Genomic DNA, 27,699 nt, shown 5'->3' with positions numbered 1-27,699 from the left:
AAACCGGCAAACCGGCTTATCATTTGATCTTGCGCCGTCCAATCTGCGGACCAAATACAGACCGGAACGATGCACGCACGTCTTGTCCGTCAATCTCGAAGCGCCACGTGGAAGTCGTAGCAGTCATGGATCCCACGCTGACGTGGTCGAGGAACAATTAAAAAAATGGTAACAGTAACAACATACTCCTACTACATAAATTAATCGAAAAAAATAATGAAGAAGGGCCGCGGAGAAGGAAAGATATAGAGCGAGAAACAAGGCGCGGAGTGGCAGTCCAAAATCAGCAGAGAAAAGAGAGAAACCAAGAGAGAGAGAGTCCATTTTTTGAGTGTTGTTGATCTTCATCATCGTCTTTTTTTTTCTTATCCGAAGTAGCGGTTTATTAGCTCTCCCCTATTTTAGGGTTCGAAAAATAAAATACACATTTGTATTTTCTGCTTTGAAAAATCAAACGACTAGAAATTTGAAAAAATAGAAAAATTAAGACGGCAAAACGGAAAATAGAAAAAACAGGACAGATTAATCGCAGATCCCCTTCTGCTTAGAATCTTCACCCTAATTCCGATCGATCCGTTAATCACATTTTCCAGCTGTATTCACACGGTTTCTTTGGAAATTTATAATTTATTTCATATTTCATTTTTTGATTTTATTTAAATTTTTTGGTTTGGGGATTGTGGTAATCCTTTTGTTGGTTGGGGGATAAATCGCAAGCTGCGTTGAGATGAGATCTTCTAGACGGGATTTCTAGAAGGGTAAGGATCTGGTGCTGCGGCCGCGTCGGATGAGAGGAGGGAGGCGCATGTAAATGTTTCAAGGATCGAAAGGGAAAACGATGAAATGGGTATCATTGCTTAAGGACATCAAAGAGAAGGTCGGTTTAGCTCAATCTCCTACTGCTACCACTGTTTCTTCTTCTTCTCCTTCCTCTTCTTCCTCTTCCAATCGCGATGCCAATGCTTCCTCAACTCGCCACGACTTCGCTTCCTCTCCTTCGAGGTTTGATTTATTATTTCTTTCACTCTTTCTTATTCTTCTCTTTTTATTTTTTTGAATTTTTCCTTGCTTGCATTTCCATCACTGAATGATGATTAAATTTATGGGATGAACTGCTAGAATCACAGCTGCACGCTTTATTTATTTCCTTCTGTTTTTTTTCATCTTCTTTACTTGCCGTTGACTGCTTTTAACGTTGATCTGCAATATATTTTGGGCAATTAGAAGTACAAATTCAGTTGTAGCGCGTGGTTTGTTTATTTATTTATGTTTTTGATAAGATAAGGATGAGATGCTCTTAAGCATATTGGTGCATTTTCTGCAAGAAATAAGTCTTAAAGATTTAAATTTAATTGTGGATAGCTTGTTGATACTGTTGGTTGTACTATTATGCATGGTCGAACTTAATTTTTAGGTGCCAATGTGTAGTCTCGTGGCGAGCATTGGTGATTGTAGGATAGTATTTTATCTGCTAGGGCCACTATAGTATAAGGTTGTAGGACCGGGCTAACTCAAGCAGCTTCAGTTAGTTCTGGATTGCTGTTTCCACTAAAAGAGCATGAGAGGATGCAAACAGAAAGGAAGAAATACAGAAAAAAGATGAGTCAGAAATAATCCATAGAAGTTGTTGAAGCAACATATGATGGTTTGCTTATTAGCAAAATGCATAGATAAGTGTATTATGAAAAATGATTGGACCAAAATTTTGGTGAAAGTCTGATTAGTGTAATGGGAAGAGCAATAAGAATTTAGTTGGCAATTGCTGACAGTAGGATTATGGGCCTGCAATAGGATGAATGCTACATCTTTATTTGACTAATCAGGGATATTTTATTATCTTTTTTTGTGTCTTTTAAATTGTTGAGCATCTGAAGTTTACTTATGCTTTATTCCTCCTTTGAAATGTTTCACTTACAACTGAAATCCATATTCCTAAACTTCCCTCACTGGCATTTTGAGATGAGTTAGACACCTATGTTTAGCGATCTAAATGGAAGGTAATTTTGAAATCAGTCTTAGGTGGGAGCTTGCATTTACAGCTTGGAATAGTGTGGATGATTGGTTTACCAGTGCATAGATGTTTAGTTTACTGAAATGTTTAGGTTTGGACAGCAATAAATAGCACATGAATATCATCTATCATGGGAATCAAGGATGTAGGGATGTTCTTTAGTTACAAATAAGTCTGGTAATTTGTTCTTTTTTTCCAAGGAAAAAAAAACCACTGTGAAATCAAGCAAAAGGAAACACAAGAATTTACGTGGTTCAACTACTTTCCAACGTCCAGAGTGAAATAATTCTTCTATTATTGAGAAATTAAAGTACAATAGAATCTCACTATATGACTTCCCGAACCAACTCAAAGACCTTTTGTACACCCTCTCTCAATAGTCCCACAAGAACACCCATTCAACACCCACTTTAGCCCCGCTTAGTGTAGAAGACAAAATTACAAGATGTTTACCTCTCTAAGGCTCCCAAAAGCTCTACTAACTTCTTAAGACCTAGAGAATTACTTTTATGATATGAAAGTCTAAATTAGAATAAGACTAGGTCTCGATGCAGGACAAGAAGTTAAAACTGTACAACTATTCAATGTTGTATGCAAACTAAAATTTTAGTCAAATAAGGTTTCAAATTCTAGTCAAACCAAAACTCAATTGTGATAGTGTAAGATCCTTTACTATGCTACTGCTTTTTGTTCTCTTTAAAATCGGAAGTTGATAATGCCCTTTTGCTTGTCCTGTTCTACCAATGTGTTGAGTATGATATTATGCAAAATATTTGGAGTTTACAACTAGGTTTCAACTTTCAGTTATTGCACTCTACCATTTATTTTTGTTCTTGTGCAGTATCTAATCATATATTATACTCATAATTTCCTTCTCCTTTATTGTGATTAAAGTGACTAGATTCGATTTTTGGTTAACTTGCATTTTTAAACTTAAAAAACTGTGGCAAAGTGACATCTTTTCTCTGCTTTCCACTGCTTTCGCTTATGGATGTGACATTTCTTTCTAAATGAATTTACCTTTTTTCTTGTGACAGCAGAGACAAACATGAACTGGAGTTGGACTTCAAGAGATTCTGGGAAGAGTTCCGCTCATCCAATTCTGAAAAGGTTCTTTCTCGTCCATAGTTTAAATCCTGGCATCCTTTTATGAACCATCTTGATTTCCCTTATGTTTGTATTGTCTTTGCAGGAGAAAGAAGCGGCCTTGAATTTGACTGTAGATGCCTTTTGTAGATTAGTCAAGCAGCACGCTAATGTAGCTCAATTAGTCACCCTGTATGATTGCTGATCCTCAAGTCTGTGTTCTTAATATTGCATGGCTTATTTTGTCTGAATAATTTATCAAGGATTTTTACTCTGTTCTGATTGTTGAGGAAAACTTTTTCATACCCTTTCACGTTGTCAAGTACTGTTGCCCAAGGTTGCTCTGTCCTGTCCTGTCCTTCACCTACTTGTTTGAGTTGTTGAGAAACTCAGCAGCGTTATAACTTTATTGCCATGTTTAATTCAGAAAACATCTCAAAGTTGCCTTACTCAGAAGTTTGTGTATCTAAATTCATTCTCCTGATATTGAAGTTGCATCACATCTCCTGATAGTTAGTCATAGTTTATGATTCATTCTTGTCGTGACTTGATCTGATTGCTATTAGAATGATTTTGTTCTCTCTACTTTCTAATAATTATTTAGATTTTTTATGGAGTTAGCATAATTATTAGCTAAGACCCCTACTATGTAACTTAATACAAATTTTCACTATTCAAACTATGTAGACACTGGCTGTTTAGTTGATATAGTTTTCTTCTTCCAAATATTAACTTCTCATGAGGATTGTTGTAATTAAAGTTAGTTCTTTGTACTGTTTTAAGTTTTCATCAGCTTCTGCTTCAAATCTCATAAAGAAATTGTCAATTATTCAATTTCTTTGTGCCATTTGAATAGTATTAATCATTTTTGTATTTCCTTTGAGAATAGTTCATATCGTTTCTGTGCTTGTTCGCTGAATAGTTATATTAGCTCAGTACTGTACATCTCTAGTGGTATGAATTGGTTGTCCCTATTCAAATGATATTGCTGCTTTCTGTCGTTCTCCAACTGTGAGCGTGTTGACTAATATTAAGAACTTTAATTAATCACAGGTTAGTAGAAACGCATATATTCTCTTTTGTTGTGGGAAGAGCGTTTGTAACAGATATTGAAAAGTTAAAAATTAGCAGCAAGACAAGATCTTTGGATGTATTGAAAGTTCTACAGTTTTTCTCTGAAGTCACCAAGGTTTGGCTCTGGATCCAAGTTCTTTATATCTCAATGAATTTATTATCCATATTCTTTGTGGGTTTCTTATTGGGGTCACATTTATGTGTGCTGATCTGCAGGATGGCTTCAGTCCTGGTTCAAATTTGTTGACTGCTGTTGAAGTCCTGGTGTCGGGGGTATATCTCATTAAATTCTAATAGCTTAATTGATGTTATGTATGTGGGATCATGTCATTAAATTTCTTGGAACAAGTTTGTGTCATTGATCCCACCATAAAGATACTACAAACTGTAATGATATTTGAATTAAGTTGTTGGAAACTAACCAATCTACTTTGGCTTATTTGAAGTGATCTGGTTGAATTGGAGTAGTTCTTAACATATAATTTTGCATCACATTTGGCATCCTAAATTCTGTTCTTTCTGATATTTAAACACTATTGGTTGTTTTTATCATTGTTTTTTCTGTTGTTTGCAGCCTATTGATAAACAATCTCTCCTTGATTCTGGGATATTTTGCTGTCTCATACATATTCTGAATGCTTTTTTGAGTCCTGATGAGGCTAATCAGAGGCCTAAAATTACTGACTCTGAGGAATCAATACTAGCTGAAAAGGATTCAGTTGCTGATGTTAGGCAAGCCCGCCGACTCGAGGTAGTTTTCTTTTTGTGATTTCTTGAACGTCTAATTGTGTTTTATGTACACTGAATACACATACACACACATATCTATGTATGTATATGTGATGCATGTTTTTGGGCATGTATGTAGATACTTTTGCGTTTTATTGTTTGCTGCTTAAAATTAAAAAAAGAAGATATCTTATTGCACAGTATTGACCTGATTTTTTTTCTCATTTTTATGACATAGGTGACTTGAATAATGCTTTTTCGTTTGACTTTAAACTTATTTGCTATTCATGCAGGTAGAAGGAATTGTGGTGCATATTATGAAAGCATTGGCAAACCATCCTTCAGCAGCACAGAGTTTGATCGAGGATGATTCTCTGATGTTGCTGTTTCAAATGGTTGCCAATGGATCTTTAACTGTCTTCTCTAAATATAAGGAAGGTCTTGTTTCACTGCACATCATACAACTTCATAGACATGCTATGCAGGTAAACTTGTTGTGCTTACTATATAAATGTTCTTAATTAGTATGAAGGAGGTTCATTGAGCTTCATGTGCTGATATTTAACTGATGTTCGTATAATTTGCTTGTTCTTCTAGATCCTTGGACTTCTTTTGGTCAATGATAATGGAAGCACGGCCAAATACATACACAAACATCATCTGGTATGCTTTCATGGAAATTTCAAGAGCATATCTGAAGAATGTTGCTTGCTGGATGCTGTTTCTTAACTTTTCTTCTTCTTTTAAATATAGTTTCCTATCCTTTAAAGGATCTTAGTCATTGGATCATGTTTTTGTCTTTACATTTAAGGCTTGTTTGCAGTTGATTTGGAATGAATAGTGATGAATTGTATAGGCAGCAAGATAGGAATTGTGTGTCAATATGGGGATTTACTAAAGCAATTTAGGCAAAAATTTGGAGAGTAGTGGAGTCCATGATTTAAGTGAAGGTAGAATCCTGTTTTAACTTAAGAGTGGAAAAGTTGAGGTGACTTTTTTTGGCAGTTTGATGGATGGTGCGAGTGTTGACATAATGTGGAATTGTGTATATGAAATGGTAGGTTGCTTCCTTAAGTCTCTTTGTCTGGGCATCAACTCAAGTCCAGTGGTGATGGTAGCTCGATTAACTTGCTACTTCATTGCTGTAGAGTTTAAGCTTCCTTTTAGTTGGCTTCTTTTGCGTAATTTTGGTTAAGACATTGATTCACTGGAGAGAAATATCTGGTGAGCAAATTCACTATGTTTATTGGTATTAACTTCCAATTATTGTTGATGTGGTCTATTTGAAGACAAAGACTTAATAGAAACCCTGAAGGAGTTAAACCTTCATTACCTATTTGAAAATGTTCTTTTCTCTTAAGAAGATCATACATTTGGAGGGCTATTTCTCCCTCTTATAGTACTTCCTTTCTGAATCTTCAGTTCATAGTTTTAATATAGTGCTTGCATGTCATTTGTTATTGCCTTCTTACTGTTTAATAGCTGCACCTTGTTGCATAAATTTTATTAAAGACTAAAATGAAGGAATTCTTAATTGTAATATCCTAGATGGTTGGCTTTGAGAACAGCTCCACTTGTTTCTGTGTTCTGCATTTGAACTAAGAAATAGTATAGCTTTTGATAAGATGCAGTGGTTGAATTGTAAGAGATTGAGATATTTATTTTGAGGAGCCTTTATGCTGCCTGTCAAGTGTCTTCTCTCTATCCACTTCGCTTTCTGCATTATGTGGATTCTTTTTGTTTGATCTATGGACAGAAACAGTCCATATTCATCTAACCTGGGTCATGGCTGCCACAGCTGTATATCATCTGCCTTTCAGCATTTGAGGCACTAGTGAAGCCATGCCTTTTGAACCCTAAGTTTTACCTTAGTTTCCGATGTAGATCTCTAATGCTCACCATCCAACCAAGTTAAACTGTTAAATTTGCTTTATCGTATTCATTTTTTTTTTCAGCAATCTTTTATTTATATCTTTCTCAAGCGTGTATTTGGTTTATTTTCTTGTTGCCTTGTCATTCATCAATATGTCCTTTTACATGTGTTTCACATGCTGTTCTTTTGTGCAGATGAAAGTTCTTCTAATGGCTGTTAAAGATTTTAATCCAGATTGTGGGGACCCTGCCTATACTGTTGGGATTGTGGACCTGTTACTTGAATGTGTGGAATTGTCATATAGACCAGGTAATTGGTTTGTGGTTTATCCATGAATGGCATTTGGTATGGGTGATTTCCTTAAAATCCAGGTTGATCTATTCACTGTGATTAGATCACCATGTTTGGTAGTAATTTGGGTGTCCTTCATGGCAGTGCTCTTAGATAACAGTGAGTGAGTAGATCACTTACTGGTGGAAAAGTTTTATCGCCAAGGGCGAGTGATCTCCAACATCATTTCATGACAGATTTTCCCTTGTAATGGTGTGCACAAAAATGTGTTTCCCTCCAAATTTTCAGTCTTTATAAGCTAACATCCACCTTTTAACTAATTCAATTTGAAAGCAACCTATGTGACTTTGACCTTTATGGGACACACCAATAAATATAATTGGTTGTTCTAGGAAATTGTACACACCAAAACTGGTTCATGCCTTATAATTCCTTTTAGAACAATGGATTCTTAGTTTATAAATTGTTCATTAACTAAGTTTGAAATTTTTGCTTGCTTTTTAAATAATCTTCTTATTAATAATAAGGTTATTTTGGCTATTTTGTACTTGGTGATTTTTCTTTATGCAATACCCAACACATTGATTCAAGATCACTGGTGATTTGTATATTACACCAAACATGGTAATCTAAGATCTCTAGTAATCTCATCATTATGCTGATTGGATCACCATGGTGATCATAAATTTGCTATCAAATGCTACCTTGTTGAATTGATTAAGATGACTTTGGTTAGTGTATCAATTTGTTAATGTATCGTAAGTTATGTGGTCTTGGCTTCTGAAAGTATTAATGTTTCTAGCTGTTCTTGTTTTTGATGATTTTTATTTAATATTTTTCCTGTCTACTGTTATTGCTGATATCATGCAACTTTGACTTGTAGAGGCTGGTGGTGTCAGGCTTAGGGAAGATATACATAATGCCCATGGTTATCACTTCCTTGTTCAGTTTGCTCTAGTTCTGTCCTCCATGCCACAGAATCAAGGCATTGAATCTATATATATGAGGCCTCGGACTGACAAAGATAGTGGTTCAGGTAGTGCTCATACTTTTGACAATGAAGGGGAAAAGGATTTAGTTGGAAAAGAGGACCCTTCTTCTGAACATCTCTCACCCACTTTGAGTAGGCTACTTGATGTTCTTGTTAACCTAGCTCAAACAGGTCCTGCTGAAGGCAAAAAATCCAAATATTCTCACACAAAGGCCAGTGGCCATAGCAGAAGTCGAACATCATCTACTGACAGGCTTGGTGATGAAATCTGGGAACAGGGAAATAATAAAGTTAAAGACCTTGAAGCTGTCCAGATGTTGCAGGACATTTTTCTCAAGGCAGACAGCAGGGATCTGCAGGCAGAAGTATTAAACAGAATGTTTAAAATATTTTCAAGTCATCTTGAAAACTATAATTTGTGTCAGCAACTGAGGACTGTTCCTCTCTTGATCTTAAACATGGCTGGATTTCCTTCATCGTTGCAAGAGATAATCTTGAAAATTCTTGAATATGCTGTGACTGTAGTGAATTGTGTTCCTGAGCAAGAACTGCTGTCTCTATGTTGCTTATTGCAGCAACCAATTACATCAGAACTAAAGGTCACCATCCTTTCTTTCTTTGTAAAGCTTCTATCCTTTGATCAACAATACAAGAAAGTCCTACGAGAAGTAGGTGTGCTGGAAGTCCTGTTGGATGATTTGAAGCAACATAAGTTTCTTTTGGGTCCAGACCAACATGATGGTAATGTTAATCAGTTGGAGAGAAAATCTAGCTCCAGCAGCTTCAAGAAACGCTTGGACAGTAAGGATGTTATTATTACTTCACCCAAGCTCATGGAATCTGGTTCAGGGGAGTTTCCCATTTTCGAAGTTGAGGGTACAGTTGCTGTTGCTTGGGATTGTATGGTTTCATTAATAAAAAAAGCTGAAGCCAATCAAGCTTCATTCCGATCTGCCAATGGTGTGACCACTGTTCTCCCCTTCCTGGTGTCCAATATTCATCGTCCTGGGGTCCTCCGCTTATTGTCATGTTTGATCACTGAAGACACTATGCAGGTTTGTCAAGATGCACGTTCTTCTGTTTGATATTTAAATTTGGATAGATCTTGCACTCGAGAATATTGTTCTTCTCCCCTTTTTTACATTTTTCTTTATTCTTTTCGTACCTTGATGAGCGTCCTGGGCCTTAACTTCCAATTGATCTAATGTTCAATGTCCTTATCCCTTTGCATGGAGTAAACTGCACATGCACAGCTGTTATTTTGCCTTTGGTCACACCAAATTGGTTTCCTTTTTTTCCCAGGGTCATCCTGAAGAATTAGGAGCACTTGTTGAAGTTTTAAAGAGTGGAATGGTTACAAGTGTTTCAGGACATCAATACAAGCTTCAAAGTGATGCAAAATGCGATACAATGGGAGCCTTGTGGCGAATTCTGGGAGTAAATAATGCAGCTCAGAGAGTCTTTGGTGAAGCCACTGGATTTTCTCTTCTGCTGACCACCCTCCATAGCTTTCAGGGTGATGAAGCACACTCGGAAGAATCTTCTTTATTAGTTTACATCAAAGTCTTCACATATTTGTTGCGCCTTATGACAGCTGGGGTGTGTGGTAATGCCATTAATAGGACAAAATTGCATGCTATCATATCATCACAAACATTTTATGATCTTCTCTCTGAGTCTGGCTTGCTGTGTGTGGATTATGAGAAGCAAGTTATACAACTGCTGTTGGAACTTGCTCTTGAAATTGTGCTTCCACCTTTCATGGCACCTGAGAGTGCCACATCAGCAGATCTGGCTGAAAATGAGTCCACTAGTTTTCTTTTAACCACTCCATCTGGTTTGGTTAATCCTGATAAGGAACGAATATACAATGCTGGTGCTGTTAGAGTTCTGATCCGTTCATTGTTGCTTTTTACTCCTAAGGTGCAGTTAGAAGTGCTGAACCTTATTGGGAAGCTTGCTCGTTCTGGCCCCTTCAATCAGGAAAATCTCAGCTCTGTAGGTGAGAAAGTATCTTCTATAGCCATTATGTTCTTTTCTATATTAGACATTAATTTCTTACTTTTTACTTTTTTAATTTATTTAGGTTGTGTGGAACTTTTACTGGAGACAATTCACCCCTTCCTTTCTGGCTCATCACCGTTACTCTCTTATACTTTGAAGATTGTAGAGGTTCTAGGGGCATATAGGTATGCTGGTGGTCATCTAGGAATCACTAGATTTGGTCAATCTATTTAATTTTTGTTTGTCTTCTATTATTTCTGAGATAAGGTTTGTATTTCTGGTATAGGTTGTCCGCATCTGAACTCCGGGCACTTGTAAGATATATTCTGCAAATGAGGCTGATGAAATCAGGTCATACAATTGTTGATATGATGGAAAGGTTAATCCTTATGGAAGATATGGCCTTGGAAAATGTTTCTTTGGCTCCATTTGTTGAGATGGACATGAGCAAGATTGGGCATGCTTCTGTTCAGGTGTCTCTGGGAGAAAGATCTTGGCCTCCTGCTGCTGGTTATTCATTTGTTTGTTGGTTTCAGTTTCATAACTTTTTGAGAACACAAGCAAAAGAAATTGAGCCTGTCAAAGCTGGTCATTCCAAGAGGAAAACTGGCTCAAATGGTCATCATGACCGGCATATTCTCCGGATATTTTCTGTTGGTGCAGTAAATAACGAGAATACTTTCTATGCAGAACTTTTTCTTCAAGAGGATGGTGTTCTTACCCTTGCCACCAGCAACTCTTGCTCCTTATCATTTTCTGGATTAGAACTGAAGGAAGGTCGGTGGCATCACCTTGCTGTTGTTCATAGCAAACCTAATGCCCTTGCTGGATTATTCCAAGCTAGTGTTGCTTACGTTTATCTTGATGGGAAGCTAAGGCACACAGGAAAATTAGGATATTCCCCCTCTCCCATTGGAAAACCTTTGCAAGTAACAATTGGGACTCCAGTTACTTGTGCAAGGGTTAGTGACTTGACATGGAGACTTCGCTCTTGCTATCTTTTTGAGGAAGTGCTCACGCCAGGTTGTATATGTTTCATGTACATCCTTGGTAGAGGATATAGAGGGCTTTTCCAAGATGCAGATCTTCTCCGTTTTGTCCCCAACCAGGCTTGTGGTGGTGGTAGCATGGCTATCTTAGATTCATTAGAGGCTGACTTGTCTGTACCTCCTGGTACACAGAAACTTGACAGTGCAATCAAGCTGGGAGACTCCAAGGCAGATGGAAGTGGAATTGTTTGGGATTTGGATAGATTAGGAAACCTTTCATTTCAGCTCTCTGGTAAAAAACTCATATTTGCTTTTGATGGAACATGTGTGGAGGCTGTTCGAGCATCTGGGACATCTTTCATGCTCAATCTGGTTGATCCACTGTCAGCTGCTGCGTCTCCCATTGGAGGTGAATAGCCATTTTTTCCCCTTTTTACATAACCATCTTGAAAATTCATCTCATCTGAACCGTTCTTTCTTCTGTTGTCTATGCAGGTATACCACGGTTTGGGCGTCTTCATGGGGATATCTATATCTGTAGGCAATGTGTGATTGGTGATACCATCCGCCCTGTTGGTGGGATGTCTGTCATTTTGGCCCTTGTTGAGGCTGCTGAGACTAGGGATATGCTCCATATGGCCCTTTCATTTCTTGCCTGTGCACTTCATCACAATCCTCAAAATGTAAGAGACATGCAAACATACAGGGGATACCATTTGCTAGCTCTATTCCTGCGCCGAAGGATGTCATTATTTGATATGCAGTGCCTTGAGATGTTTTTCCAGATCGCTGCATGTGAAGCTTCATTTTCAGAACCAAATAAATTGGAACATATTCAAACTCTTATATCACCTACTACAACTATTCGTGAAACTAGCTTTGATGATCTTAGTTTGTCGAAGTTCCGTGATGAAACATCTTCAGTTGGATCTCATGTTGACATGGATGATTTTTCTGCCCCAAAGGATTCATTCAGTCATATTTCAGAGCTAGAAAATGCTGATATGCCAGTTGAAACTTCTAACTGCATCGTCTTGTCAAATGCGGATATGGTAGAACATGTTTTGCTGGACTGGACACTCTGGGTGACTGCCCCAGTTTCCATTCAAATTGCACTTTTAAATTTTCTAGAGCATCTTGTGTCCATGCATTGGTACAGGAATCACAACCTTACAGTTCTTCGTCGAATCAACCTTGTTCAACATTTACTGGTGACTTTGCAGCGTGGTGATGTTGAAGTTCCTGTTTTGGAAAAATTAGTTGTACTCCTTGGGGTCATATTGGAAGATGGTTTCCTGGCATCTGAACTTGAAAATGTGGTTAGGTTTGTTATTATGACATTTGATCCACCTGAGCTGAAACCACAGCATCAAATAATGCGTGAGTCCATGGGAAAGCATGTGATAGTGAGGAATATGCTTTTGGAGATGCTTATCGATCTTCAAGTGACCATCAAATCAGAAGAGATGCTTGAACAGTGGCATAAAATTGTCTCTTCTAAATTAATAACATATTTTCTTGATGAAGCTGTTCATCCTACAAGTATGAGATGGATCATGACTCTTCTTGGTGTGTGTTTGGCTTCTTCTCCCACTTTTGCTCTTAAATTTCGCACAAGTGGAGGTTATCAAGGTCTGATGCGTGTGCTTCCTAGTTTCTATGATTCTCCTGATATATATTATATCTTGTTCTGCCTCATTTTTGGGAAGCCTGTTTATCCGAGATTGCCAGAAGTCCGTATGCTGGACTTTCATGCACTAATGCCAAGTGATGGAGGCCATGTGGAGTTGAAATTTGTAGAACTATTGGAATCTATAATTGCTATGGCGAAATCCACCTTTGATAGGCTGAGCATGCAGTCAATACTTGCCCGTCAAACTGGAAATCTTTCCCAACTAGTGGCAGAACTTGTGGAAGAAAATGCAGACATGGCTGGGGAGCTTCAGGGTGAAGCTCTCATGCACAAGACGTATGCTGCACGCTTAATGGGTGGGGAGGCATCTGCTCCTTCAGCTGCAACCTCAGTTCTGAGATTTATGGTTGATTTGGCGAAGATGTGCCCTCCTTTCTCTGCTGTTTGCAGACGAGCAGAGTTTTTAGAAAGCTGTGTTGACCTTTATTTTTCTTGTGTTAGGTTTGTCTTGAGATGCATTCTCCTTTTAATACTTTTACATTTTGTTTTGCATAAATTGCGTATCTTATTTTTGTATAATGTTCCAAAAAAAATATATATATATATATATAATGGAATATAATGCCTACATGATCTCTAATTTGCCTCACAAGTTATCATGTTTTCTTTGTATTTTGTCTTACAGGGCTGCTCACTCGGTGAAGATGGCAAGAGAGCTCTCTGCAAAGACAGAAGAGAAGAATTTAAATGACTGCGATGATGCCAGTTCGCAAAATACATTCTCTAGCTTGCCTGTGGAGCATGAACAGTCTGCCAGGACTTCTATTAGTGCTGGAAGCTTCCCTCAAGCACAGGTCAGTTCAAGTTCTGAAGAAACGCCTGTCTCTTCAAATTTCCTGGCTGAAGATAAAGAAGAGATTAAGCCTACTACATCCCAGGAATTGAACAAATCATTGCAGGAAGATGTCCAAGGTATTCAGAGCATAGATGGTGATAGTGTCGATCAGGTTTCTGCCACCTCAAGCTCAAATGAGTTCAGCTTCCAAAGTATCAAAGACAATTTGACAATTCAACCACCAGATTCCCAGAGTTCCGCATCTCTTGCTATTCCAGATTCTCCTATTTTATCTGAGAAATCCAATTCCAAAATCCCCCTTACACCTTCTTCATCTCCAGTTATTGCTCTGACTTCGTGGTTAAGTGCAAACCATAGTGAATCCAGAAATCCCATAATTGCCAGTCCTTCCATGGAGTCTTCTATGTCTGCTAGTGATTTTGATCAAACCTCAGACTTGAAGTCTGGTTCTCAAGGTCCAACGGCTACAAATATGACCTTTTCTGTTACCCCAAAGCTTCTTATGGAAATGGATGATTCTGGCTATGGTGGTGGCCCTTGTTCTGCTGGGGCAACTGCTATGTTGGATTTTGTAGCAGAAGTACTGGCTGACTTTTTAACAGAGCAAATAAAAGCAGCACAAGTTGTGGAGAGCATCTTGGAAATGGTTCCACTATATGTTGAATCTGAATCTGTGTTGGTTTTCCAAGGTTTATATCTTAGTAGACTAATGAATTTTGTTGAAAGGCGTCTCTTGCGTGATGATGAAGAAGATGAGAAAAAGCTAGACAAGACTAAATGGTCCTCAAACTTAGATGCTTTATGCTGGATGATTGTTGATCGTGTTTACATGGGTGCTTTTCCCCAAGCTGCTGGTGTATTGAAAACTCTGGAGTTCTTGTTATCAATGTTGCAATTAGCAAACAAAGATGGTCGAATTGAAGAAGCAGCTCCTACTGGCAAGGGTCTTTTGTCTATTACAAGAGGAAGCAGGCAACTTGATGCTTATGTACATTCAATTCTTAAGAATACAAATAGGATGATACTGTACTGCTTCCTACCATCATTCCTGATCACCATAGGAGAAGATGATCTCCTTTCCTCCTTGGGTTTGCTTATGGAATCTAAGAAAAGATCACCCACAAATTCACAAGAAGATCCAGGAATTGATATCTGCACAGTTTTGCAGTTATTAGTTGCTCACCGACGGATCATATTCTGTCCTAGCAATCTTGATACTGATCTAAATTGCTGCCTTTGTGTGAATTTAATTTCTCTTCTTCGTGACCAAAGGCGAAATGTTCAGAACCTGGCAATTGATGTTGTCAAGTATTTACTGGTTCATCGAAGAGCTTCACTGGAAGACTTGCTTGTCTCTAAACCTAACCAAGGACAGCACTTAGATGTACTGCATGGTGGTTTTGACAAATTGTTGACTGGAAGTTTATCTGCTTTCTTTGACTGGCTTCAGAGCTCTGACCAGATGGTAAATAAAGTACTGGAGCAATGTGCAGCAATAATGTGGGTGCAGTATATTGCTGGCTCAGCAAAATTTCCTGGAGTAAGAATTAAAGGCATGGAGGGTCGTCGTAAGAGGGAAATGGGAAGAAGATCACGAGATACTTCAAAGTTTGACCTAAAACACTGGGAGCAAGTGAATGAAAGGAGATATGCATTGGAGGTGGTTCGCGATACAATGTCTACTGAGTTGAGAGTTGTCCGTCAGGATAAGTATGGATGGGTGCTTCATGCTGAGAGTGAATGGCAAACCCATCTCCAACAACTTGTGCATGAACGGGGAATATTCCCAATTCGTAAATCCTCTGTGCCTGAAGATCCTGAATGGCAACTTTGCCCAATTGAGGGTCCATACAGGATGCGCAAAAAGCTTGAGCGCTGTAAATTAAGAATTGATAGTATCCAAAATGTTCTTGATGGGCAGTTGGAATTAGGTGAGACAGAGCTCTCCAAAGTCAAACATGAGGATGGCCTAGATGTTTCTGATTCTGATTCTGAAGCAATTTTCAATCTTTTGAGTGATAGTGTTAAACAGAATGGTGTTGACAGTGAGCTTTATGATGAATCATTGTATAAAGAGTTGGGTGATGTGAAAGATGTAACATCTGTTAAAAATGGCTGGAATGATGACAGAGCTAGCAGTGTAAATGAAGCTAGTCTTCACTCTGCACTTGAGTTTGGTGGGAAATCTAGTGCAGTCTCTGTCCCTATATCAGAAAGCATACCAGGAAAATCTGAACCTGGATCTCCTAAGCAGTCATCTTCTGTTAAAATTGATGAAGTCAAAGTTACAGAGGATAAGTTAGATAAGGAACTGCATGATAATGGTGAATATTTAATCAGACCTTATCTGGAACCTCTTGAAAAGATACGATTCAGATTTAACTGTGAGCGAGTAGTAGGTCTTGACAAACATGATGGTATATTTCTGATAGGGGAACTATGTTTGTATGTAATAGAGAACTTTTACATTGACGATTCTGGCCGCATATGTGAGAAGGAATGTGAAGATGAACTCTCTGTTATTGATCAGGCATTGGGTGTAAAGAAGGATGTTACTGGAAGTCTGGATTTCCAGTCAAAATCAACTTCATCCTGGGCCACAACACCAAAGACATTGGTAGGGGGAAGGGCTTGGGCCTACAACGGTGGTGCATGGGGAAAGGAGAGAGTGGTTAGCAGTGGTAATTTGCCTCACCCTTGGCGTATGTGGAAGCTTGATAGTGTTCATGAGATTTTGAAGCGTGATTATCAGCTCCGTCCTGTTGCTGTTGAGTTATTCAGTATGGATGGATGTAATGATCTTCTGGTATTTCACAAAAGAGAGAGAGATGAAGTATTCAAAAACCTGGTTGCGATGAATCTACCACGGAACAGCATGTATGTAACATTGAACTCATTTATTGTCTTTTTATTTTTGAATTCTGTTTTTTATGGTAGCTCTATGGTTGTGGTTAGCTGCTTCCTGAAAATGAACTGTGGTATCAAGGTACAGAAAAAGGCATATCCACTTGTCTTTCTGTTTATTTCAAAGTTGTTTTCTGTTTACCCTTTCCTTTATCATCTATCTTTTGGCCATCATTTTTTTTCATATACTATTTTTTGCTGTGCTTATGCTTCTTTCTATTGTGTTTGTTTTTCTTCCTGATCTTTGGAATCTTGGCAAAGATTGTTTACTTTGTAATTTATTTTCCTTGCATCAGGTTGGACACAACCATTTCAGGATCGACAAAACAGGAAAGCAATGAGGGTGGTCGTCTTTTCAAAATAATGGCTAAATCTTTCTCGAAGAGATGGCAAAATGGAGAAATTAGCAATTTCCAGTACCTCATGCATCTCAATACCTTGGCTGGACGTGGATACAGTGATCTTACCCAATACCCTGTCTTTCCATGGGTTCTTGCTGATTATGAGAGCGAAAATCTGGACTTGTCAGATCCCAATACCTTTCGCAAACTTGACAAACCAATGGGCTGTCAGACACCAGAAGGGGAAGAGGAATTTAAGAAAAGGTGAATCCTAATATTTATTCAAAATCCATTTTTAATTATAAAACTATTTAAAAATATCTTTGTCAGACATGTAGTGTGTGCCATTTAGATGAGTAGTTATACTGTCTGGTTCACTGTTATATGAATGATGTATAATGTGAGGAATGTTTATTTAACCTGGTCTCTAAGATGAATGTTTTGAGTTGTATGTCTATGTTACTGCTTACCCATTCCACTTCTCTTTTACTTTTCAGATATGAGAGCTGGGATGACCCAGAGGTCCCAAAATTCCACTATGGTTCTCATTATTCTAGTGCTGGTATTGTTCTCTTTTATCTTCTTCGCTTGCCACCGTTTAGTGCAGAAAATCAGAAGCTACAGGGTGGCCAGTTTGATCATGCTGATCGTCTTTTCAATAGCATAAGAGACACTTGGTTGAGTGCTGCTGGGAAGGGCAACACCTCAGATGTGAAAGAACTGATTCCAGAGTTCTTCTACATGCCTGAGTTTTTGGAAAACCGCTTCAATCTTGACTTAGGAGAGAAACAGTCAGGGGAAAAGGTCTGTTGTGGTTAAAATTTTCTAACTTTGAGTTGTTTAGTATGATCTTTATCTCTTGTTTGATAATTTGCCAAAATAAAGTATCTTTAAGACTCACAAATTTCTCATTTTCTGTTTTTCTGTTTTTTTGTATTCCCCAGGTTGGTGATGTTGTCCTACCTCCTTGGGCTAAAGGCAGTTCTAGGAAATTCATTCAAAAGCATAGAGAAGCCCTAGAATCTGATTTTGTTTCAGAAAATCTGCACCATTGGATAGACCTCATTTTTGGCTATAAACAAAGGGGAAAGGTGGGTATATGCATTCTCTGTGAAGCATATTTTGACCTCCATTTGCTGAATTTTCTAAAAATTGCTACTCATTTTAACACTCACAAGTACATACTCGAGAAAAATGTTGAAAATTCTTATGTTTTCAGTCATATGCCAATCCTGCTGATATAATTTGCCTTAATCCTTTTTGGATTGCTGTGAAGTTGCACCAGATGAACTGCCAGTGCTGGTTGCAACTATTTTTAATTTGAAAAAAACTAAAAAACATTCTTTTTTGTTGGCAATATTCTCTTTCTTTTTTAATTTCCTAGGTTGGCTTCATGTATTGCCACTCACATAATCAAAATCCCGAATCCATGTCATTCCAAGATATATGTCTTAAATCTTCTTATTGTTCTGCTTGTAATTCTGTATATTGTTGTTACAACTGACAGGCGGCTGAAGAAGCTGTTAATGTTTTCTACCACTACACATATGAGGGGAGTGTGGACATAGACTCAGTCACAGATCCTTCAATGAAAGCCTCTATTCTAGCTCAGATCAATCATTTTGGACAGACACCTAAGCAACTATTCCTCAAACCCCATGTGAAAAGGCGGTCTGACAGAAAACTTCCTCCTCATCCACTGAAGCATTCAGCCCTTCTTGTTCCGCATGAAATACGGAAAAGCTCTTCTTCCATAACTCAGATTGTCACTTTCCATGAGAAAATTCTTGTTGCCGGGGCAAACACTTTACTCAAACCTAGAACGTATGCCAAATGTGTAGCATGGGGTTTTCCTGATCGCAGCTTGAGATTTATGAGCTATGACCAAGATAGACTCCTTTCAACACATGAAAATCTTCATGGGGGAAACCAGATTCAATGTGCTGGTGTTAGTCATGATGGTCACATTTTGGTTACTGGCGCTGATGATGGTTTAGTTTCTGTTTGGAGAATCAGCATGGACGGGCCACGTGCCTCAAGACGGTTGCTGTTGGAGAAAGTGCTTTGTGCTCACACAGCCAAAATCACATGTCTTCATGTCAGTCAGCCTTATATGCTGATTGTGAGTGGATCAGATGACTGCACTGTTATCATATGGGACCTCAGCTCATTAGGTTTCGTTAGGCATCTTCCTGAGTTTCCAGCACCAGTTTCTGCAGTTTATGTGAATGACTTAACTGGGGAAATTGTGACAGCTGCTGGAATTCTGCTTGCTGTCTGGAGCATCAATGGGGACTGTCTAGCAGTAATTAACACATCCCAGCTGCCATCTGATTCTATACTCTCTGTGACGAGTTGCACATTTTCTGATTGGCTGGGCGCAAACTGGTATGTAACAGGTCACCAGAGTGGGGCTGTTAAGGTCTGGCACATGGTTCACTGCACTGACGAAGAGAGCACCATTAGCAAGTCAACTAGCAGTGGAACAGGAGGGTTGGATTTGGGTAAGTCACCAGAATATAGATTGGTCCTCCACAAGGTACTAAAGTTTCATAAGCACCCAGTTACTGCCCTTCACTTAACTAGTGACTTGAAGCAGTTGCTGAGTGGTGATTCTGGTGGGCATTTGATATCTTGGACATTACCAGATGAGAGCTTGAGAGCTTCTTTGAATCAGGGGTGATAATGTTAAAAGTAATTATTGTGTGATTCTGGGCTATAGGATCTGCTCCTGGTTCTGTGTAATGGTTCTGTGCAAGCATTTGTTGTGAGAGAGACAATGATTCATTGTTGGTGATAACGTGAAAAGGGAAAACAAGACAAGAGGGGAGGGCTGGCCAGGTATTGTAACGGGACTTGCTGGGCTAATTTATGGGGATGAGGAAGGGAAATCTCTTCCAAACTTCCACATGTACGTGTTGAAAATTGCAAGCATGAAGGCTAGTACAAAGCATTTGCCTGGTGGCTTGAGCTCCCTATTTTGAAGGTGGAATGACAGGGCAACGCGTTTGTTGTATGTTTGACAAGTGGAGGATATTACTTTTGAAAATATCGCTCTACTGGTTTTTGTTTGTAAATAGATGGAATTGCTAACAGTGTGAAATCAAGTTGTATAGCAGAAAAAAAGTGCATGGCAATTGGATTTTTGGGTGGAATTGGTCTGGTTACCAAGGGATGCTTTATAGGATTTGAGTGTATTACTTTCGGCAAAAATTCTTTTCCCATGGTGCAAGTGGGCGCATTTTTATTGTGAATCACTCTCATTATTACTATTTCTTTTGTTGAAAACACAACAACGTACGTAGGTGCTGGTAGCATGAATTCATCACCCGTTGGCTAACCAAAGTCTTCAGTGCTTTTTCCATCCTGGCATGAATTCCTTCTCTGGTCGCATATTAGCGATTGACAATTCCGCTAAAAAATTCGCTGAACCCACTTAACCTACTTAACCGTCTTTAGATCTTTAACTGAATTGATCCAATTTCATCTCTTAATCGACTTAATCCTAAAGTTGATTAAATCAGTTTCAATCTATTTTTTTCTAAAGTTTTAAAAGTTTATTGAACTAGTTTTTATTAAAAAATTATTGGCATTATATTTGTTTTATACTTAATATAATCTTATTTTAGGAAAAAATTAATATTTTTTTTTAATTTTTGTAAATCATATTTTTTTTAAAAAATTCAATATAAAATCAACAAATTATGATGTTAAACTATTAATAGTATATTAATATATAATTTATTAACAAGTCACATATCAATTACAATAATAGTGTATTAATAAGTTATTATAGTACAAGTAATATTAAATTTTTGTGATAAGGAGTGAGAGTGTGTTCTAATAAGTAAAATGAGACGTGGAGGAATACCGATTAGATAGTAGAGAAGGCTGTAGACGAGAAGGTCGAAGCGGTCGTTAAGTGGTGAGAAATATCATATCAATTAGATGGCAGAGGAGGCGTAACGGTGGAGACGGAAAATAAGACGGAGAGAACAGAGAGAGTAGAGAGTAATCTCACGAAGTTCTAATCGATCGTGAATGCCAAGTTCCTGTATATATACTTCAAACCCAAAAGTCGCATAATAACGTTGCTCATGCGCCTGCAGTCTTATCCTTCGCCCCGCCTCGTCTTCTCATGCACGCACTCTCTAGTGCCAACTCCTTTCGCTCACGTCTACACCAATAATTCCTCTTCGATTTTGGTGCATCCCCCCATGTTACCCCAAACCCAGATACACCCACCTCTCAAAATCCCAACACTCCCTCATCAGCCCAATACTTTGAAAGACATTTGCCTACGAGGAAACCTCAAGGAAGCCTTCCGATCACTTTCTGTTTCCTTCAACGATTACCCAGATGAGATTTATGCCCCGGTTCTTGAGCTTTGTGCCAACAAGAAAGCTCTTTCTCAAGGGCTACAAATTCATGCCCACGTTATAAAATCTTGGTCTGTGTCTGAGTCCGTGTTTTTAGGAACTAAACTTGTGTTTATGTATGGGAAATGCGGGTCAATTGAGAATGCTGAGCAAGTGTTTGATCAAATGGGTCAGCGAAGTATTTTTACTTGGAATGCTATGATTGGAGCTTATGTTTCAAACGGGGAACCTTTGGGAGCTCTTGAAACGTATAAACAAATGCGGGTTTTGGGAGTTTCTCTTGATGCTTATACTTTTCCTTCTCTGCTTAAAGCTAGTAGTTTGCTTAAAAATCTCCGTTTAGGGACTGAAATTCATGGCCTGGCTGTCAAGTTTGGATGTAGTTCTACTGTTTTTGTCGCCAACTCTTTAGTTGCTATGTATGCAAAATGTGATGATCTTTATGGAGCAAGGAGATTATTTAAGAGAATGGCTCAAAAAAATGATGTTGTGTCATGGAATTCTATAGTTTCAGCATATGCTGCAAATGGGAAATCTATGGAAGCATTGAAACTTTTCAGGGAAATGCAAAAGGCTGGTCTTGACAGAAATACCTACACTTTCGTTGCTTCTCTTCAGGCTTGTGCGGATTATTCCTTTAGGAAATTAGGTATGGAGATACATGCTGCTGTTTTGAAATCAACTCAGCATCTTGATGTTTATGTTGCCAATGCTTTGATTTCCATGTATGTCAGGTGTTGTAAGATGAGTGAGGCCGTGAGAATTTTTAATGAATTGGATGAGAAAGATAAAGTATCGCGGAATTCTATGCTTACAGGGTTTATCCAAAATGGTATGTACCATGAAGCTATGTATTTCTTCCATGATTTTCTGAATGCTGGTCAAAAACCTGACCAGGTTACAATAATAAGCATCCTTGTAGCCTGTGGGCGACTGGGTTATTTATTGAATGGAAGGGAATTGCATGCTCATGCAATAAAATATGGGTTTGATTTCGATTTACAGGTTGGAAATACTCTTATAGATATGTATGCAAAGTGTGGTTGTGTGAACCATATGGGCCGTGCTTTTGATAGGATGCCTTACAAAGATATTATTTCTTGGACTACTATTATTGCTGGCTATGCCCAAAACAATTATGGTTTAAAGGCCTTTGAATCATTCCGAGAAGTGCAACTAGTTGGTATGGATGCTGATCCAATGATGATAGGTAGCTTACTGCTGGCTTGTAGTGAAGTGAAATGCGTGTCCCAAGTTAAAGAAATTCATGGTTACATTATGAGAAGAGGCTTGTCTGATGTTGTGCTAGAAAACACAATCATTGATGTATATGGAGAGTGTGGAAACATAGATTATGCTGTGCAAACCTTTGAATTGATCAAGTTTAAAGATGTTGTGTCATGGACAAGCATGATTTCTGCATGTGTACGTAATGGGCTCGCAAATGAAGCTCTTAAACTGTTCCACATTATGAACAAAACTGGTATTCAGCCTGATTCTGTAGCATTAATAAGCTTACTCTCTGGTGCTTCCAATTTGTCTGGCTTGAAGAACGGGAAAGAAATCCACAGTTTTGTTATTAGGAAAGGTTTCATTCTAGAAGGATCCATCGCCAGCTCTCTTGTGGATATGTATTCTCACTGTGGAATGGTGGAGAATGCGTACAAGGTATTTAAGTCTGTTCAAAATAAGGGCTTAGTCCTATGGACAAGTATGATTAATTCATATGGAATGCATGGCCATGGAAAAGCAGCCATTGATTTGTTTAATAAGATGAAGGAAAACCTCACTCCAGATCATGTAACTTTTTTGGCAGTTCTATATGCTTGCAGTCATTCAGGATTGATTGATGAAGGTAGAAGAGTTTTTGAGATTATGAAATATGAATATCAATTGGAACCATGGACAGAGCACTATGCTTGTCTGGTTGATCTCCTTGGTCGAGCAAATTGCTTGGAAGAGGCATATGAAATTGTGGAAAGCATGCAGATGGAACCCACTGCTGAAATTTGGTGTGCACTCCTTGGGGCTTGCCAAGTACACTCAAACAAAGAACTAGGAGAAATTGCAGCCCATAAACTTTTGGAGTTAGACCCCAAGAATCCAGGACATTATGTGCTCATTTCTAATGTCTTTGCAGCAAGAGGAAGATGTAAAGATGCTGAGGAAATTAGAACTAGAATGAAGGAGAGAGGTCTGAAGAAGAATCCTGGATGTAGCTGGATTGAGGTAGGGAACAGGATTCATACTTTCATGGCAAGAGACAAGTCGCACCCAGAGTGTCTCGAGATAAATAAAAAATTGGATCAAGTCACGAAAAAGCTAGAGAAGGAAGGAGGTTATGTGGCTCAAACAAAGTTTGTTTTGCACAACGTGGAGGAAAATGAGAAAGTTATAATGCTATATGGACACAGTGAAAGGTTGGCCATTGCATATGGTTTGCTTAGGACTGCTGAGGGAACCCCTATTCGGATTACAAAGAATCTTCGTATCTGTGGTGATTGTCATACTTTCTGTAAGCTAGTTTCTGGACTCTTTGGACGTGAACTTGTTGTGAGGGATGCCAATAGATTTCACCATTTTGAGGGTGGGGTTTGTTCTTGTGGGGATTTCTGGTAAATGTTACACCAAATGATTCAAATCATAGGCTTTTATTCTTCATTCCTGCTGCTGGTATTGGAATCACTCTCAAATGATCAATCCATGGTTCTGTCTCCCCCTGTGGTTCAAGTCTCACATGGTCAGATTGCAAACAACAGAGATAGAGATTATTGATAACCTAAAAATTTGACTTCAGGAAAGGGGTGGAGAAGAACTCTGGAGTGAAGCAGCACTTTGACGAGGGTTAATGGAATTTTAGTAAATCTGAATGTCAGATTATTGTGAGAACGCATTGAGAAAACCATGATTCTGACCGAAATTGCGCTCGCCATGCTACAAGGAGTGCCTAAAAAAGTGATGCATATGCCACCATATTGGTTCCCATTTTTGTTCATGCCATTGCTGATTCATCATTGTTGTACATTATGATCTGAACTCGACTGAAAATATGAAATAATAAAGATTTTGTAAATTTCCAGAGTCTTGTTTCCTCTAGAGTATTAATCAAAACCTTAAAATTAATTTGCCCTATGAAAATGCAGTGAAGCTGCTATACAAAAGTTTCTGGTCAGCAGTTATGCTCTGCTGTGGGTGGCCACTCGTGCGCTAAGGGAAAGTAAGGATTGATTAATGTGATCATAGTAATTGAGAGACTGACTTGTTCTAAAAGTGAGAAGGGCAAAGGGATCTCAATACGGATGCGATACTAATACATTTCATTTTGGATGTCAATTCTGCATGTAAACCCCACCAGAAAAGCATTTATTTCTTGGTGCATGTCTGGTAGCTAGGATGCCCCTTATGAGGGAAAACAAGGATATTATAGGATATAATTTTCCCTGTCTTTCTTGGAGTAAAAGGTTAAACATTCTACCCAGATTTGAAGGCAATATCCTGCAACTTTGGGTCTGTTTCATATCGAGGTGAAGCTAACCTGTTTTGTGCTGTTGCAGTGAAATATAGTGTGTGCTGTTGCAGTGAACATAGTGTGTTATCATACCAAGAGAAGACGAGATTTGCCGGCCCTATCTCCATCAAGCACTTTATGTACCAAAGGACAATGATGAATGCCACAGGGACCACTCTATGGAAGTCCCACTAGATAGGACCACAGCAATTCTACTTTCATCAGAGAGTCGGATACAGTTACAGATCAGAGATACAGATGCATAGCTAGCTTGCTGCATTTGTGTGTATATGTAAAGGGATAGATGAAGGTAACAGAAAGTTACACTAGCTGCCAAAACACAGCTATTTCTTAATTGGGGTTCTTGCGCTTTCACTATCTAGATATTGATTAGTTTAAATCACTTGTGTAGTTGCATTCATCGTGATTGGAACCATATTCAACTTTAAGATGTTTACATCCTTTGTTTCTTTCATCATCAATTTTGCCTCACTCATTGCACATTGGCAACTCCTCTTCCTAGCCACCCAGATTAAGTGGCTCATTTCTTTTTTTTGTACAAGATATTAAGATTGGGTGGATACTTTAATAAACAATCTTAAGATTAAGGTGTTCTTTTTTGAGACTTGCATGATTGTAGTCTTAAAACAAATGTGGGCTATCCTAGTGATCCGAGCATGGGTTTTAGAGTGAAACATTTGTTTGTATGGAATTTACATTTAAATTGTTAATTCAGTATTAGAGAGTTGAAAGTGGAAATACTATTGAGTTAGTTGATCCAGGCATCGCGAATTGAAGTACGAGTTGGGGCAGGCGGGTGCAAGAACTGCATCTCCTAGAGAATCCATGTGCTCATAAAATTATCAAGGCATGGAGACTCATCCCTTTGCCCTCCCTCCCAAAAGAACCCTAGAAAACTGGGTAGTCCAAATGGAACGAGAACCCTAGGAAACTGATAGTTAGACTTGAACAGGGTGTTGGAGTAGAAGGCTTGAAATAATAATAATGTATGAATAGTCCAAAGCTTTAACCATGCATTGAAAAGTCAGAGAAAAGAGATGCATAAGCCAGGAAGGCAACCATTACATTGCTAACACGTACGAAACCTCACCTTCACTAATCACTCAACTCTGATCTTCTCATCTTCTTCTTTTAATTCACTTCTCAGTCCTGTCATCCTCACATATTTTCCTTACCCTCTTTCTAGCTCAAACAAACTTCTTGGTAATTACGCAGCCACTGTATCATTTCATTTGTTATTCTGTGCTAAAGCTAACATCTACAACTACAAGGTGGCAACTCTCCTTAGGCATAAATATTATTGTTGGGGTTTGGTTATCTTTCCTTCCTTTGTCTCGATGAACGGGAAGTAGCATTAAAATCACCAGCAAACTTGAATTGACAACTGAGCTTTGAACAAAGCTTAGAAAGAAAGGAAAGAAGCAAATTTTAAGAGATGAGAAAAAGACACAAAAACGAACTTGTTTGGGTTGGCCACCCCAAGTAGTCCAAAATAACGCATTGAAATTCTAAAAGAAAATGATTTAATTTACTAGTTTTTTTGAAATGGATCCCAATAATTGCGAGGCAGTGCCCCTTATGCCCCTGTTGAGTGATTAGGAACAGTCAAATGGGAAATGAGGTACGAACCCTATGTTCCTCTACTAGACAGTCTATGGTTACTACAGTGGGTACCCAGAGATGAGCGCAGAAGCCCCCACCTGCCATGCCGCCCTATTTTTCTACCACCTGTTACCCCCTTATGATACATCTATGTCTATAGCCTTGTTAGGTTTCTCTCTTCTCTCTCTTAGCTGTCCTCATCATGCATCTTTTACTTCACTGTTCTGCGAGGTGGGTTATGTCTTCCTGAAACTCTCTCTACGCATCTACCACCTCTTCCCTCTTTTCAATGCCATTTCACGCTCAGCCCTCCCCCCTATAAATAATTGCAGTACCTGCTTTCTGCTTCACCAATCTATTCCACCATCATCTCCACGCCCTGCTTTCTTCTTTTCTGTCCTTCCTTCTATCTTTTCTTCCCTGTTGTCTCCACTCTTCTTATTTTGACAAAAAGAGTTGGTTCTTTCTATTTTTCTTTTCTGCTTAATGCATTATCTTCTTCAGCGTCTCATCCAAATAAGCTTTATTTTATCTTTTTTTTTGAAAAAAAAAAGGTATCATTTTCTGAGCTATGTCTTTATCATATTTCTCCTTATTCTGTTTCTCTTCTTCCAGGTCTTACTATTTCATAAATCATAACTTGTCTCGCCGTCTTTCTCTTCTGTTACAAGCTAGTTAACTCTGAAGAGCTTTCTGTTCTTTTTTCTAACATTTTTTCAGTTTTATTCTACTAAGACGTATGTTTTACTACACCTCCAGTGTTGACCTATGTGCTCTTTATCGGATCCTCTTCAAAACTACCCGGGGTTTTCCTATCTCTTCTTTTCCATATCAGCTATCACTCCATAGTCTGTAGCAGGTGGCACATGAAGCTTCATTACTGTGTTTTCAACTTATTCTAGATCCTCATAATCATGAAGAATATCCCACCAAGTTTTTTAGTCTTAATTCTTTTTTTATAATATATACTGTTGACCATATCCTTTTAATGCAAGTATTGAGGAGAATTCTGCAGTGGAAAAAGTGAAGCTGCCAGCATGATCTATCTTTGGTTAGTGAGTGAAAGGGGGTGCTAAGGCTATGTTGCTAACCCTAGCTAGGTCATGCTCTGACAGCCTCACTCCTTCCTACTTGGGGACCCAATAGATTCCAAACATTCTCCAGAGATGAAACTCCCAATCCAAGAAAAAGGAAAAGCAGAAGGGCAAGTATAAGAAAAGACTGTGTAAGTACATTACTATACCTTTTGTTTTGAAATGTCAAGGCCCTAGCATGCGTTTCCGGACTTTTGCTTTTCCCCTTTCCTTTTGTTTTTGTTTTTGTTTTACGCGTTCCTTTTAACACATTGCCAGCTGATCTTATCTTATACTAGCATAGCTTTAATTCATTTGTATGGAGATTTGCAGT

At 38.4% G+C, this 27,699-nt stretch overlaps 2 protein-coding genes across 3 annotated transcripts; both read left to right on the top strand.

Moving 5' to 3' along the window:
• On the top strand, positions 204 to 20,039 carry LOC18613271 (protein SPIRRIG). Of its 2 annotated transcripts, none has more exons than XM_007050409.2 (19): positions 204 to 1,002; positions 3,052 to 3,121; positions 3,204 to 3,289; positions 4,151 to 4,286; positions 4,388 to 4,444; positions 4,746 to 4,922; positions 5,194 to 5,385; positions 5,498 to 5,563; positions 6,968 to 7,082; positions 7,948 to 9,110; positions 9,358 to 10,057; positions 10,142 to 10,244; positions 10,346 to 11,457; positions 11,544 to 13,182; positions 13,367 to 16,414; positions 16,738 to 17,046; positions 17,280 to 17,586; positions 17,727 to 17,873; positions 18,290 to 20,039. In XM_007050409.2, exons 1-19 carry the CDS (start codon positions 812 to 814, stop codon positions 19,463 to 19,465), a joined length of 10,794 nt encoding a protein of 3,597 aa, XP_007050471.2. In that variant the 5' UTR covers positions 204 to 811; the 3' UTR covers positions 19,466 to 20,039. The 2 variants fall into 2 exon arrangements, with proteins under 2 accessions (XP_007050471.2, XP_017981486.1); XM_018125997.1 differs by having other exon boundaries at positions 3,049 to 3,121.
• LOC18613270 (pentatricopeptide repeat-containing protein At3g63370, chloroplastic) lies at positions 20,673 to 24,240 on the top strand. The gene has a single exon (XM_018113856.1). It carries the CDS (start codon positions 20,880 to 20,882, stop codon positions 23,778 to 23,780), a length of 2,901 nt encoding a protein of 966 aa, XP_017969345.1. The 5' UTR covers positions 20,673 to 20,879; the 3' UTR covers positions 23,781 to 24,240.

This window comes from Theobroma cacao, chromosome 1, assembly GCF_000208745.1.
Source record: "Theobroma cacao cultivar B97-61/B2 chromosome 1, Criollo_cocoa_genome_V2, whole genome shotgun sequence".
NCBI lineage: Eukaryota > Viridiplantae > Streptophyta > Magnoliopsida > Malvales > Malvaceae > Theobroma > Theobroma cacao.
This window is presented reverse-complemented; position numbering and strand designations above follow the sequence as displayed.

Bases quoted from the DNA above. Each gene is read 5' to 3' on its own strand.
- LOC18613271 (XM_018125997.1), top strand. From the start codon at position 812: ATGTTTCAAGGATCGAAAGGGAAAACGATGAAATGGGTATCATTGCTT. The intron at 9,111-9,357 runs GTTTGTCAAGAT...TTTTTTTCCCAG, and splicing joins TCACTGAAGACACTATGCAG to GGTCATCCTGAAGAATTAGG. The intron at 17,047-17,279 runs GTGAATCCTAAT...TTTACTTTTCAG, and splicing joins GAAGAGGAATTTAAGAAAAG to ATATGAGAGCTGGGATGACC.
- LOC18613270 (XM_018113856.1), top strand. From the start codon at position 20,880: ATGCGCCTGCAGTCTTATCCTTCGCCCCGCCTCGTCTTCTCATGCACG.